This window comes from Colossoma macropomum, unplaced genomic scaffold, assembly GCF_904425465.1.
Source record: "Colossoma macropomum unplaced genomic scaffold, Colossoma_macropomum, whole genome shotgun sequence".
Lineage (NCBI taxonomy): Eukaryota > Metazoa > Chordata > Actinopteri > Characiformes > Serrasalmidae > Colossoma > Colossoma macropomum.
The window spans coordinates 29804563-29819912 of NW_023494798.1; the positions used below are offsets into that span (position 1 = coordinate 29804563).

At 40.3% G+C, this 15350-nt stretch overlaps 1 protein-coding gene across 3 annotated transcripts; it reads left to right on the plus strand.

Annotated features, from left to right (window-relative positions):
• The first annotated feature begins 968 nt into the window (after positions 1–968).
• Positions 969–12100, plus strand: cunh19orf47 (chromosome unknown C19orf47 homolog). Of its 3 annotated transcripts, XM_036585373.1 has the most exons (9): positions 969–1003; positions 3599–3686; positions 5236–5350; positions 6637–6672; positions 6965–7046; positions 8699–8812; positions 9072–9218; positions 10183–10259; positions 11111–12100. In XM_036585373.1, the coding sequence occupies exons 1-9, from the start codon at positions 985–987 to the stop codon at positions 11663–11665; spliced, it is 1233 nt and encodes a 410-aa protein (XP_036441266.1). In that variant the 5' UTR covers positions 969–984; the 3' UTR covers positions 11666–12100. The 3 variants fall into 3 exon arrangements, with proteins under 3 accessions (XP_036441266.1, XP_036441267.1, XP_036441268.1); XM_036585374.1 differs by lacking the exon at positions 6637–6672; XM_036585375.1 differs by lacking the exons at positions 969–1003; positions 3599–3686 and having other exon boundaries at positions 5276–5350; positions 6602–6672.
• Positions 12101–15350: the final 3250 nt, after the last annotated feature.

The following is a 15350-nucleotide window of genomic DNA, read 5'->3' on the forward strand; positions in this document are numbered from 1 at the left end:
TTCACGTCTTTATGGTCATTCCTCAATATAACTTGTATACATTGGAATGAAATGTAGTCCTTTAGGCCCCAAACACACAACAACACATTACACTGAACCGCATATACAGATGCACAACAGTGTGAAGCAAAATATACAGTAAACACACTAGCAAATAAATATCCTGAGCAATAAATACACAAGACAATAAACACTAGACAGGACAACAAAACAATATATGTGAATGGACATCATGCATATACACACATGGATTGGTGAATGCAGCATGTGAGTGATGAATATTCAAATAGTTAAAGAATTTAAAGTGTAGGTGTGCAGTAATGGTAAAGGGGTGGGTGACGAGTCTGTGGTGGATGTTGGGGGGCATCAGTGCCCTGAGTAATCAGAATGGATCCAAACTTATATTAATATTGTATCTATTCACAAAGCTGCAGAGGGACCTGGTGATTAGCTAATTATGATGGGACTCGGATGCAGGAGAAGCAGTGCAGGGCTGGAACAGGAAAACACAGGAATACGTGTTTCCTCCGTTTGGATTAATGGTGTTTTGCTGCACCCTAGTGGTCAACAAACAGCAAAGAAAGCAGATTCTTCAATAATTTGAGTGAACCACATGAAGAAACCTTAAATGCATTAGGAATAGGCCTTTAAAAAAAAACACAATAAACAGAACTGTAAAAAATGTACACGTGTACATGCACGCATGTTTATCAGGTTAATGGAATGCTTTCTTGCCTTCAACCACACGTTTTATTCTTCCAACCGACGCTAATGGCTAAACCAACGTACACAAACCTACGCGGAACAAAAACATCCACAAACACGTGTGTTTTTGGTCGTGTTAATCTCTTCGATCACGGAGGGAACCCGAGCGGAGAACCGTTCGGCGTGACGTCGCGCTCGGAAAATTTCGTTCCTCCGATTCCTTCCGAACATCGGGGATATTGCGTCACGACGGAGCGTTTTCCTTTTTTTTCCACGAAGATGGCGTCCGTGACAACAGGTGAGAGAAAGAAATGAGCTCCGAGCGGCTCTGGGGTCGGGATTAATGTCGTTTTATCGGTGTAAATCGTGGCCAGAATCTTTAGTCTTGTCCTAGGTGATGAGGACGCCTCGAGAAGAGGACGTTTAGCGCACGTTTTATGTGTGATAACGAGGGCAGATGCTAAGCTAAGCTAACAAACCTCTCTCCGTGTGCGCCGATTGATTGCCGACACGGCAACGGCGATGAGTTAACTTCCCTAACTTTGTTTACTGAGCCAGGCTGAAGTCGGCTTAACATTTCCCGGCATCTTGTTCGAATTTTCCCGTTCTACCTTAAATGGTGCAGCAGTTACTATTATAATGCCCCAGGCGCTAGAATGTAACTCTTGCTCCATTTAAGGTGGAACGGGAAAATTTGAATAGGAAGCCGCTTCAGCCTCGTTCTAACTTCATTTTCTGAGAGGTCTGGTTATTTATATCGCTGATGTGTAGTGAAACCCCTGAATGCATTTCCAGGAGTGTTTTCTTAGGCTAGTAATACTAGTATGTTGATATTTCACCGCGTTTTAAAAGCACAGTCAAATTGAGGACACGAGAAACGTTTCACATTAAGCATTTGCCATCGATGGTTTCGTTCAGGGTAGCGCCGTTTTTATTGTTCCGCTGTTAAGTGTGTGAATTGAAGTAATCCCTGGCTGTTAATAAGTAGATGTGTAAACTGTAATATCTCGCTTTTTCCTGTCTTTGAATGAGCATCGGAACCAAAGCCATGGTGTTCAAGCAGCTCTCTCTAATGGGACCAATGGCTAAGGGGACAGAGGGATTTAGAGATGTTTTAGAGAAAATGGATTTATTTACATAAACAAAGGAAAGCTACCCATATGGAAATCTGTTATATGACCATATATGCACACGTATCTTAAATAAATCATAAAGGATTAGGCATATAATTTGAAAGTATTTGGTCATGTATGTAGTGTACATATGTGTAAGTATAAAATACTGGACATGTGTACTTAATACATGGATCATACATAAAATGTAATGAAGCTAGTATATGAGTAATATATTCCACCCATATATGAATAATATTTTTTTGCCATGTATGTTTAAATAGATGTGCTACACATATATGTTTGCATAATTTGCTATACGGCTGAAATATATGTTCCATTTGAAAATGTTTAATTTCATATGTCCGTATATGACACAATCTAAAAGGGATGTAAGGGGAGTTTATATATACTAACATATGTCATATATTTGAAATCTATATGTTGCCATATATCAGATTTCCGTGTGGGGAAAATGTGTTAATCTGTTATCCAGTAATAGTATCAGCTCCTACCTCACATTTAGGTTAGGCATGTAATGAAAGTCTGTGCAACCCAAAATCTTTTTTAAGAGTATTCTAACAATTTGTCCTACCGAACACACGTCATTACTGCGGCGTAGCAACTTGTGTTTTTTAATGTTAACTCATACTTACTCGAAGTGTATTGTACAGTCTGTTGTATTGTCCAGCTCAGTAATGCTACTGACCCCTCGATAAGGTGATTTAGGCTATCTACTTGCTGTTTTAATGCTGGTAATATTTCCTAAATAGAGTGATTTAGGTTGTCAGTTCATCCTGCGTATATATTTCAATGCTGGTGGTATTTTTGATGCGGTTAATTTAGGCTGTTAAAATGTCCTACCTATAGTTTTACTGCTGTTCTCATTGTCTGATACAGTGATTTAGGCTGTCAAAATATCCTGCCTACAGTTTTATGTAGGGCGCTGCCTATAATTATGTGCTACGGTAGAACATTTTGACAGAATAGCACAGTTTATCAAAACACTGGCTTCACACGCTGTTTGTCTTGTCAGATCAAATACATCTGGAGTAAAGGGAAAGTTCTGTAAATTAGATTTTCCGGTGAACCACACCTCTAAATGCCAATATTAGGTGTTGTGCCTTTACTTATATGCTCCTGGGTGCGTAAGAGTCAAGCTAACCCACATTTTTGTATTGCTGCGCTGACTACACCCAGCCCAGCCCAGCCCAGCTTGCTAGCATGCTATTTTGACACTTTTATCAGCTAACTAGATCATCAGTGATTGTGTTATTTGTCTGGATACCCACCACACGATTCAAAGCAGAGCACAGATTAGTCTCTGCAGCTCCATTCAGAAGTGTGTGAGCTGCCTTGGGAGATTCTCTTCTGGCTCTGCTCACTGCTTTAAAAATAACACCCAGCTGCTTTGCCACTCGTGTTCTCAATGGGTCATGTAATGTTACGTTCCTGTGCAGCTGACCTACGACTGGCTTTTGCGAGTCTGATGGTCCGATTTAAAATCGGAGAACCTAATGGGATACTGCATTACAGTGGTGTCAGATTTGTGGCCCTCCTGGACTGAGGTTTGACACTTGTGCTGAACTTCAAAGACTGAACCTGTCAGGCCTCGTTCACAGTCCATATAGTTCATTTGTGTTTCAAAAGAAAGGCATTCTGAAGACTTAAGGTATTTTAACGCCACACTCTAGGGAGCGTGCTCGGAAAAGGTCATGAGCACAGTGCCTCTGATGGTTTGAACAGATTTTTAACTTTATTGCTCTTTGTTTCATCCTCAGCCACTTCAGAGTGGATCCAGTTTTTTAAAGATGCAGGAATCCCGCCTGGCCTGGCTGTTAACTATGCTGTGTCTTTTGTAGACAACAGGTAAGAACCTCACCTTGACAGTATCACTTACAGACCTTATCCTGGGATTGGCTGAAACATGCATCAAGCTGTGTTACCCTGCGTTCACACCGGCAGCGACTTTTTGCCTCGTCGCCCAAATCGCTGGTCGCTTATTGCCTGCGGGCATTTCTAAACTCCAGCGGACCATTGGTTGCCATGGTTTCACTGATGCTAAATCGGCACAAATCGGATGCGTTCCCACTACAAATGAAAATCCTGGTGAGAAATCGTTGTGTGCTTATTTTTTATTTAATCGCTGTGTCTGTGCAGTCAGTTTGTGAGAAAAACAGTATTTGGTCTTTGTGATTACTGTCTATTTGCAGCGAAAGCACCGGCACCGTTATTCAATCTCTAGTAGGAACTGTTACCTAGGAACCAAAAAAGGAGCCGTTTCACAGTGGCAGAAATAAAGCGCGTACTAAGCTGCTCAATGCTCTCTCCCTGTGGGTAATTGCCATATCGCTTCGCTCCTCATTTGCATAAAGTTAAACTCTGCTCAACCTGGTTGCGTCGCTGACTCCACCCACTTCGCTTCGCTAACGTTTGTGCCGCCTCCTGTCACTGGAAATCGCCAGCTTTCGTTGTAAATGAATGACCTCCGGCCACCTTGTCGCGTTGCTGCTGGTGTGAATGCAGGGTTACTGTCTTTGTAGTTATAGAGGGTGTTTATGGACCTATTCATGTTTAGTCTTTATTAGGAGTGTAAGAAAGTAAAGTAAATAAACTCATATTTATTTATTTCCAGGGTACACTACAAAGTGCTTTACAACAATACAGTTATAGTAAAAACATAATACACACTAATACATCACCCACAAAACAATTCAACAATTCATATATTGCATCTTTTTATTTTGGCTAGTGTGTTAGCTTGTGTTTTAGCTCAGGATCAAGCAAGCACAGCTTTTGCTTAGTTTTTCTCTGCTGCTGAGAAGCTAGTTTAAATAGCAAAACTGCACTGTGCCATTCTAAAGTTTAAAATATTGTACTTTTATAATGTTGAATGCACTAATGAAACGTGCTTATTGACGTAAGGCCTGTTTTCAGGCACTTCTTATTTCTGCTGTATCAAGACATATTTCATGGGTTGGTTTTGATCGATATTGCAAACCGATATTTGACCATGTATTTAATGTACTGTCTGCTTAATTGTAATGTTTGCATTTTACTCATTTTGTTGATTTTATAGACCTATAGAAGTACATGTTCTAAGCTACGTGATGATAATTTAGGTGGATGTAGTCCTAATGTTCATGTATTCAGGCAGGTATACATAAAAATATCAGCTTCAGCCAACAGTTCCCATAATAGTGCTTCCCTAATAGGGACACAACCTGAACACCTGGACACAAATTGAATTATGAATCTGAATTGTTACATCCTTAATCTCTACATAGCTTACAGGTGTGGGGTGTTTGTAATACGCAAAAACCTAATGCCACATTGCGAACAGTGTACAGTTCCTCTTGAACCATTTGTTCTGTGTTTGTTTGTTCGATTGTAAACATCGACTCTTTGCTCTGTTCAGAATTCAGAAAAACATGCTGATGGATCTCAGTAAGGAGATCATGATGGATTTGGGCATCACAGTCATCGGGGACATCATAGCCATTCTCAAACATGCCAAGCATGTCTACAGACAGGTGGGCAAAGCCTCTGATGGCTGGAGCAAAGTGAACAGTATTTGTGTTTAAAATCCATTTGTTTTCTCACATTTGGTGACGTCCATAAATAGTATCTCAAAGATTATTGGAATTTTACAGATAACGCTTCTATATTAGATCACAGAATGGTGCATACGGCTTTCATTTTTCCAATCCAAGCTCAAAAAGGCATTTGTTTAAACCAGCTATTAATTAATACAGATGCACAAAGGACGCTAAGACTAATTCTATCTGCTGAAGAATAAATACATAACAGCATTTTTCAAGCTTGTTAGACCACAACTTTGTGGAGATAATTTGTATGATAACACAAGAGTTTGACAAAACATATAAGATTTGTTGACCTCGTCTGGATTGTTAGGCATGTTCTTCACTCTCAAACTGAGTTACAGATGAGAAAGTTGGATAGAATAATGCAATATAAAGGCCAAGAACAGTCAGTACTCAGACTGCATCGTGATAGTGAGATGGTGTGACTCTACAGGAGATGTATTTGCCCAGCCCTACTTTTCAGACTGGCTCTATGATTCACTGCAGTCTTATCCCACTTGGGAGAGAGTTATACTGGAAGCCCATAACTCTGGCTAAAATTATATTGTGCCTGCTTGACCTAATATTTTTTGTGTTACAGGCATTGAATGTGGCGCATGTTTTGTGTCCTAACATTTAAAACACCATTCATATCCAGTACAAACCACCATTTTGTAAAGACAAAAAGCAGTGACAATACAGTATCTTGCCCTGTGGTCTTCATCAAAACAGTGCCTTGACAAATGTTAAAATGGATTAAATGTCGTGGACTGTAAATTAGGGCTGAACGATACATTATATGTATATCATGATATGAGTTTCTACAATAAACACACCCCAAATTACCTCATACACGCAGCGCAAGATAGACGTCATATCATTGCCAACACAAACTGTTAGAGGCCTAATGAGTGCCTCTCTGTGCTGGAATTGAACCCATTTGGCCAAATGGCCAAATGCAAAACTCACATGCACAGCAAAACTCCTCCATCCTGAACTACAAACCTATCAATGCATCAAACATTAGGATTGTTGTCACTCCCAATATTATTTTTTTATGTGTGTAAGGCAGTAATGGCTACTGTCACAACAAACATGTTTAATGACTAAACAAAATCAATAAATAAATAAGCTGAAATAGTTATTCGTTCTTGTGCACCTATAAAAATATGCATTTATTTGTTTCTGTGGCATTTATAGTAAAAGCTGTTGAGGTAATGCTGACTGTTTCTCAGCCTTTCAGTGCACAAAAAAGGGCTTGCAGTTCTGATGTAAGTAGCTGTTAGTATTTCTTTTTGTTTTGCACAATAGAGATATGGTGCTTTTGTAATTTTGTATTATGCTATGCACTTAAAGGCGATGTTGGTGAGATTTCTATACATCCAAAAAATGTCTGTACTTACGTCACATCCAGTCAGAGGCACTCTATTATAAAAATAATTGATTGCTTCTCATATCATCGTCATGTTATCCGACAGCTTTATTGATCACATTTTATGTCTGTGTTGTACAGCCCTACTGTAAATGAACACAAACCCTTTTCCTTCCTGCGTTTTTGTGTAGGACATGTGCAAAATGGCCACTGAAGCCATTTCCTCTGGCCAGACCAGTGTTCAGGCTGAGCTGAGGCGCACTGCCAACACTCGTGAGTATTTCATGTTCTCAAACATGCTTCCTTGACAAAACCTGACATTCCCTGAAATGATATGGTTCTGATAGGAGTGATAAAAGGAAACTAAATAATATTTGAGAGTGTAAATGAATGAGCTTTGTTATTTTTATCTGCTGAGAATTATAAACCAGTAGTGTTGGATTGATATGAAAGTTTTGACTTTGGTGTAAATACTAGATCAATACAGCGTAAAATCTTAGTTATTAAAAATGTGACATATTCCAGGCATAATCTAAGATGGGGATGGGGGTCCTGTTCGTTTTTAAACCTGAGCTGTTGTAAATGTTCCACTCTCTTTGGCAGTACCTGAAGTTGAAGCTATTGTTATTTAGAAACAGATTCCCAGAAGCAGTTTAGCTCATTTTTACTCTTTAAAACAGTCATTTCTACCGCCCTGCTTGCAGGCAGCAGACTACAGTTATTACATGATCTCCTCTTTCCATGAACATGCTAAGTATGCTGGCTCCACCATGTTAGATCTGAACTCATATTTGTATTTCTTCATTTTCCATCACGCTGAGTGAACACAGCGGACACAGCACTGGGAGATATGTGACTCAGCAGCAGTGTCTTTCCCCAGAGCACAGTCACAGCGTGCTGACTGTGCGACAGCTTAAAGAAGCTGTGTTTTTCAGTGCTGCAGTATAAAGCACATTTTTGTCATCAAAATCTGCAAAATATGGCTCTGCACTGTTTAAAATTTTTGGTACCACAGTCATTTTTAGTACCGGAATACTGGACAGTCCTATAACACAATTAGGATATTTTGCATATTTCTTCTATTTGGGCACTTTTGAAGATTTTGAACGTGCTGTGTGGATGACGTTTTTTGGTGTTTTATGTAGTACTTTTGTTCTCAGAACACCAGCAGCTTCTTTGTTTGATTGCATATGTTTTATTTTTTGTGTGTGTGTATTTCTTTTTCACAGTAAAGGCTTCTTGACAGCTACACATCTACAGATCTAAAGCAAGAGTGGAGCTTGATTTACATTTTGGAAACTTCTTTTTTAATTTATTTTCTTTTGACTTTGCTTTTCCTTATGCAAGTGGGGTTATCTTAAGTCTAATTTCCTGAAAATGTCTACTGAAAAACTAGTAACTTGTACTTAATAGATGTTATGACTGGAAATTAAAAAAGCAGAATTGCTAATTATTCTTACTGGCTTTTCCAGCAACACTGTCACTCAACCCCCAGTACATTTTATAGATATACTAGATTAATTAGTAGAGTTCCCTTAAGCTGGTTTGTATATCTGGCATGCTGCTTTAGAAACAAGCGTTTGAGGGCAAGTTGCCCTGCTAAACTTCATAAATGAGTCTACATGCTGGAACCAAAACTGAACATCATGAAAAACCACTTTTAAAGGCTCGCAGTGATTTGTTTTTGTTTGTATGGCATGAAATGAGTCATTTTTTAACAATATTTTGGTCCACAACTGAATACACAACTTGAAATGTTGCACAGGGGAGAAAATAACACATCTTTTGTAGTTGATGAAAAAATTCCATGATGTAAATGTAAATGACTTTCCAGTTCCCTGGTTATGACTTTGAGATTAGCTCTGTGCTTTTGTCAGTAATTAAGAGTGTGTTGTTGTGGTTGCTCAACTGCTCTCCTCTTTCAGCTGCCACACGCATGATTGCCAATGCCTTGAGTCGGGACTCCCCACCGAGCACGCCTGCCCGTCGCTCTGACAACCGCCTCTCTGTGACAGTCTCCAACAACAGTGCCAAAGCGGGTACCTCTCTTCTCACACTAGCATCCCTTCTTGTTGCCTCTGCTGTCACCATGTCATCGGGTGTTAGCCTACTGTAAATGTTTATTTCTCAGTGAGCACGAACGTCTTAGGCACAGATTACAGCCGTGTGACTGGGAGACATCTGCTTGGTGCCCACACCTCCCTGGTTTTCACACCTTTTTTCATTTCTCACTGTTCAGCCTTTTCCTTTCGTGTTTGTTTGTTTTTTTTTCTAATTTCTCTCCTTTTTCTCGTTTAGCCGTCAGTCAGCCTGCAGATGAGGAAAACAGCTCACCGGTGAAGCGTCGGCGAGTTACAGCAGAAATGGAGGGGAAGTATATCATCAATATGCCAAAGGGCACCACCGCCCGCACCCGACGCATTCTGGCCCAGCAAGCCAAAAAAGGTACATAGAGGTTAACTAACATAAATGCAGGCTTCAGCAGATTTGGATCTTACAAACATAAGATGTTCTTCTTGAGCCTTGGATACACTAAAGCCCCAACAGAATATAAAAGACTTGCACAGAGAGGCACTCATTAGGCCTCTAACAGTTTGTGTTGGCAAAAGTATGGCACACTTTCCAACTGATTTCTGCAAACTTTTGCTTGCTGAACTGCATCAAACGCACACAGCTGTGCACCTAAAACTCAGTTCATTAAAATTGTTCGCTGAACACATAAATGTCTATGAGGCATTTTTCTTTACTTACTTGCTGCATTTAGCTTTTTGTACTCTTGTTTTTTTTTGGCTGTTGGTGGAATCTGTTTGGACTGAGTCAATGACTAGTATACACTACTAGATTATGTTCATAAACACGTTTGATCTACTCCTACTGGTCTGACACTTGATCGGGAGGCAACAAATCTGAGACTGTGCCCCTCACACACTACTCTTTTTTTTTGTTTTTTGTTTTTTTTTGATCCCAACTGTCAACTCCGACTGCCTCAAAAACTGTAAAGTAGAGCCAACCAGCTCAGACTTGGCCAGATTGAAAATCGGGGCAGAAGTCCTGTAGTGTAACCCCAGCTCTACCCAGCTTTATGTGCTCTACCAGGGGTATCAAACTGGGTTAATTCCAGGCCATAGCGCAAAAGAGATTGGCATTTTTCCTTTTCTGAAACTGAATGTAGCTCATGAAGGTCTTACTAATTAGCCAGTCAGTGGAATTGGTTGTGTTTTATTGAGGCAGAACACCGAACTCTGCAGAGCTGTGCCCTGGAATGAACCTACTTTGGCACTTACAACTAAGTGACTGTAATTGGTATGCCTGCTCTTGAAGAAGACGTTGTATGAAAATACACAGTGAACTGATATGACTGTGGTGGAACTACATTTTCTGAAATCTTTCTCATCTGTTCTGTTTACAGCCAAGAGCCTGAAGCGCACTTCGGTGTTTGAGAGGCTGGGGTCAGAGTCTAAGGCTGACGCTGCTACAGCCAATAAGGTAACAGTTTACAATATATTTATTTTTCCCATTTGTACGGAGCCCTGCTGGTGACATCCCATATAATTAAAAATAAAGTGGGGCTTATTAAGACGTGGCAATGAGATAATCAAGACTTAGTAAGGCGTGGGAACGAGATCATGCCTACTAAGTCATGGCCAAGCATTAGGATCTCTTTCTCATGCCTTACTAAGTCATGGCCCTGACTTAATTATCTTGTTCCCACGCCTTACTAGGTTGTGGCCATGCATTATTTTTATTTATACAGGATGTCACCAGCGGGGCTCCATACATTTGACAATCTGTCTGTCTGTTCTTTGTGGCTTTTGGTATTCACATTACCAAAGCTTGGCTGGGTTGATTGCTGTAGGACTGCAACTAAATTATTTCAACAATCAGTTACGTTTTGGCTTAATTAATCAATTAGGCTGCTTTAAATGTGAGTTAATATAACTCCAAATAAGTTAAAAGAATGTAAGAAATCACTTATTGTTCTGTTAACTTACTCATTACAAGTATGATTCATCCAAAGTTTTAAGGCAGCTCAGTTGCTTAATATTTTAGGCTAAAACACCATTTTTTTTTAACAATGAACTGTTTAAACTGTTACATCTCCTACTGTTTCCTCCCCATTACAGCTCTGCCATCATTCCAGGTTCTGTCTGTGTAATGACCATGTGCATCAAATGAATGTTACAGAATGATACTTCAGCTTAACTAAACGATTTTATCATTACCGCCCTATATTGCAGTGCTTCTGAATGCTCATTCTTTTCTGACCATGTTCCTTGCTTGTTTTTCTCACCTTTGTTTCCATCCTACCTCCCCCCCACTCCCCTTTCCTTCTGCAGCAGGTAACAGGAGTGTTCAGTCGATTGGGCAAAGTAGACGACGATGAGGAAGCTGAGAAGAAGGTGGGAGACGGCCCTAGCGGTGATGGGGATGAAGATAGCGACGGTGAAGGCTCAGTGTTGCAGTACGCTGGCGTCCTCAAACGCCCCCCACCGCCTTCCAAAAAAGAGCCTGTTGCACAAAAATCTGAAACAGCCACCGTGTACCGCCTGGGCAACAAATTCAAAACTACCCCCCCATCAGAGAGCACTCCCCCTACCCCCTCCTCTACCTCCTCTGGCCAGGAGGGGGTGCCCAAGCTGAGTGTTATGCAGAGGCTGGGTAAGGCTCCATCAGCCAGCTCCGGTCCTGCCTCCTCCAATTCTGTAGCTGGCCAGTCAGCAGATACGCAGGATAGCCGTGTCACCAGCAGCAGAAGCAAAGCTCAGGGAAGCTTTGCTTTGGCCAGCCCCAAAGTCAGCAGTAGCACAGGGACAGGCAGGGACTGTCACGGGGCTCAGATGGACGCTAGGACAGTCAGTGTTTTCAAGAGACTGGGCGCCAAGAAGACCTAATGCACCAAAATAAACCTCCTAAACACTCCCTCCCTCTGAATGATTTATCCCTAAAAAATCCCACATTCAGGGCTTAGAATACCTACGGTAAAGGAGTAGGAAGGAGTCACACTTTCCCTCAGCATAAGTGGACTGGGAAGTCTGTATGTGCCTTCACAGTCCTGGTTATTTGCAGTGTTATTTCGTTGTAGGAGAAAATGCCTGAAGACAATATACAGACTTTGCATGTCCTCTTGGTGCTTATAGGAATGATATGCACCCTTACCTCTTGCTAAACCCCCTCTAGGGCTGCACAATATGGACGAAATACTTAAATTGCGATTATGTTCCAGGCTATTTGGATTGCAGTATGCTTTGCAGTACATTACAACCACATTGGTGTACCATTAAAGGGGAATTCCACCAGTTAAAAAAAAAAAAAAAATCTGTATCATTCAATCACTGAGATGTAAACAGTCATTTAGAGTAGTGGTTTAAATGCTTCATTGTAGAGAAACCTACCAGCTCTGATTTCTTTACATTGGCAATGATAGGAACCAGGGGTCACACTGTCTACATTGTAGACATTTACAATTCAAAATGACCAGTGAACCTACATGTGTCTGGAGTTTTTATATGTTGATAATGGTAAAGTGGTAAATGTAAAGGAACGTTTCTGTGGGTACTGTTTTGCCCTCAGACGTCCTACATATACCTCTTTAATATGAATGAGTTTTAAAAAAAAATGTTTTATGCCAAAAACCTTGTCAAAACTATTGAAAAACAGTGTCAGGCACCAAGCAGCGTATTCATAACTATTTCATATAATGCTCTTAACTTTGAGTTAGCTTTTAGTGGCTTCAGATCTGTGGTTCCTGTCTCCACCACTGTAAACAGCTCTGACTCTGTATGTCGTCTTAGAATTGTGCGTTTCATTTCACACCTCTCTGACTTTCTTTGCATCTTAACCTGCATTTCTGAATTTTATTATGCAGAAATTCGGTGGAGCTCCCCTGACATGGTTAAAACTGGCCTGTATTATTTTGGCAAATGTGTCAGAATTGGTCAGGATGTTCACAGCACACACTGAAAATAGTGATACATTTGAGGGCTTATATACCGTCGAATGCCAAGGTTTGAGCGCCCCTGGTCGAATTTTGTTTTGTTGATTTTCTAAGTGAAAGTAAGGTAACACATCCTCTACAGGGAACAGATTTTAATGCACAATTACTGTTTATTTACTTAATATCATATTGGAAAGAAAAAATGTAAATGTACCCTGTGCGAAAGTTATGGCACCTTTTTCATTTTTATACTTTATTTTTTTTTCCAGTATGTTAAACTCAGCAAATGAGTAGAAATTGCACGCTTTGACCAGAGGTGTTCAAACTTTTGAATATCACTATTGCAGTATTGCAATCACGATTAACGATCAGTATATTGTGCAGCCCTTCCACCTTCCCGTACCTCTGTAATCACACCCTGCCTTTGAGAGCTACTCTCCACTCTTTTAAGGGAGTCCCTTGTTTTTCTACTGCAGTTTTTTGTACAGCATGTCACCAAGCATCGAATGCCCTAAAAGTGGGTGACCTCCCACTTCCATTCACTAAGAAACCTTTCACGTGAAAGAGTGAGCAGCATTTACCCACAAACACCTCCGACTCCAGATGCCTCGCTTGTGACGCTGTCTAAAAGGGAAGGATCATTTCTCATCTCTGGTTAAGTGTTCAGTGACCCTTCCTTGTGTACCTGTTAGAAATAATAAAAAAAAAAAGACTAAATGGTTCAAATGATATACGAACCATTCAAGTTCCTCTCAAGGCACCTACTGACCTCAACTGTTACTTTCCTAACAAAGAAACTGTTAGCGTGCATGTTTTAAGGCCCACTGTTTGTCTTTTTCCCTTTTATAAGATGCCAGCTGCTGGAATGGTGCCATGTTAAGTGCTACATAGATGGAATGAGTGAGCAAGGTGTCAACTCCCCCTGCTGGGAGATTGGACAGTGTTGCCAGGCAACACACATGGCGATGGACCCTTGAGTGCTGTTGTTTTTCACCCCCCCGCCTTTTGTGGCCAACGTTTAAAAACAGCGACTCATGCATTTGAACCACAACACTTTCTGACCACACTATTATCCCAGGTACATGAGATTTACCTGGTCCGACTCACCTTGAGTTTTTTTTTTCCTCCATTTTTATATTATTATTTTATGATTTTAATTTGTAATGTCTTTGAAGTAGATCCTTGTTACACTGTACAGAATTAAGGATTATGGCAGAAGGAAAGATATTTGTTGGATTGTTTTATAAAATAAGTTCCCAGTTTGTCTTTGGAATTGATTGAGCATAAAATGGGAGAGCAAAAAAACTTTTCATCAAATTTGAGTCATTTTTTATTTATTCATTTATTTGTGAGTCTCTGTGTTAATGAGATTGTTAGTCATTGGGATTTTTAAGCTATTTTTCTGTGACTGGTCTTCTGCAGACTGTTAGTTTAATGAATATATCACTGTTGTCGGAACAAAACCTCATATCTCCAAAATGGTAACTTTACAGGAGAAGGAAAAAGCATACTCTACTTTTAATGTAAGTCAATGGAACCAGACTTTTTTCCAAGCCGTTTTGGGCTGTTTCTTTTGGTCGATTCATCGCATTACATTACATATAATGTAAAGGACAACAGGCATTTTCAAATTATGTCAAAAACCGAAAAACGTCAAAAATGGAGATACAAAGTTTTGTTCCGTCAGCACTGATATAAAACTTGTCCATGAGGACGGGGTGCTGAAGTTACAAGAAAAGAAATTTGTGAAAAGAAATGTAGTTTATCCCCCTGCTGCTGCTGCTGCTGCTTCTTGTGACAAATCTCACTGACCACTGTGCCAAGCAGAAAAGCTGAATAAGAAAGTCCTGAGCGTAAGCAAACAAATCAGTGCTGTTCTCCCTATAAGTCCCACAGCCTCCACATTTGCAGCATTTTCTTGAGATTCCGCAAGATCCTGTCACTTTCGTGCTCAGCTCACACTGAATTAATTGTACATACAAGCAGGGGGTAAAAAATGGGGCTTCTATTATGCTGACCACAGTTAGCTCATAGAAAATGGGCTGATAAGAGCACATATCTAGATCTAATACTCAAAGGGAAAATTGTAACAATCGGTCAGTGCTGTAAATGCTAATTTAGAGCAGTTATTCTTAAAGTGGGATCTGACCCCAGGGGTCAGCTGTGTGAAAGTCAGAGGCAACCCTTCATTTTGTTTCCAGTCAAAACGGCCTTCAAATACAAATCATTAATTTTTCAGGGGATATTTCTGAGGAAGTTGGATGTAAGATAATCCACTTGCACAAGGAGGGAGAAAGTCAAAAGAAAATAAGTGCGTTTTTATTTTCGCAACGTGAGTTAGATTAAAAGATCCAGAGCAAAGTAACCAAATGACCTGCACACCAAAAAAGAGGGCCCAAAAAAAAAAGATGCAGAGAGAAGTCCTTCCAACAACCATCCAAGACCTGGTAGACCGCCCAAACTGTCCCCATCAGATAAACAGCACTCAACAGACACTAAATACTGAAAATTTTGATTGTATATTGAATTGTTGAGGTGCTGTGAATTTTTTGGGGCAGTACCCCTCTTGTCACTGGGGTGGAACCCTCAAGGGTGCATCTCAGTACATTCAGTCAGGGAACATAACTGTACCATAATCCATT

Excerpts from the sequence above, each read along its gene's own strand:
- cunh19orf47 (XM_036585373.1), top strand. Across the intron at positions 8,813-9,071 it reads CAACAACAGTGCCAAAGCGG|CCGTCAGTCAGCCTGCAGAT; the intron begins GTACCTCTCTTC and ends TTTCTCGTTTAG. Across the intron at positions 9,219-10,182 it reads GGCCCAGCAAGCCAAAAAAG|CCAAGAGCCTGAAGCGCACT; the intron begins GTACATAGAGGT and ends TTCTGTTTACAG.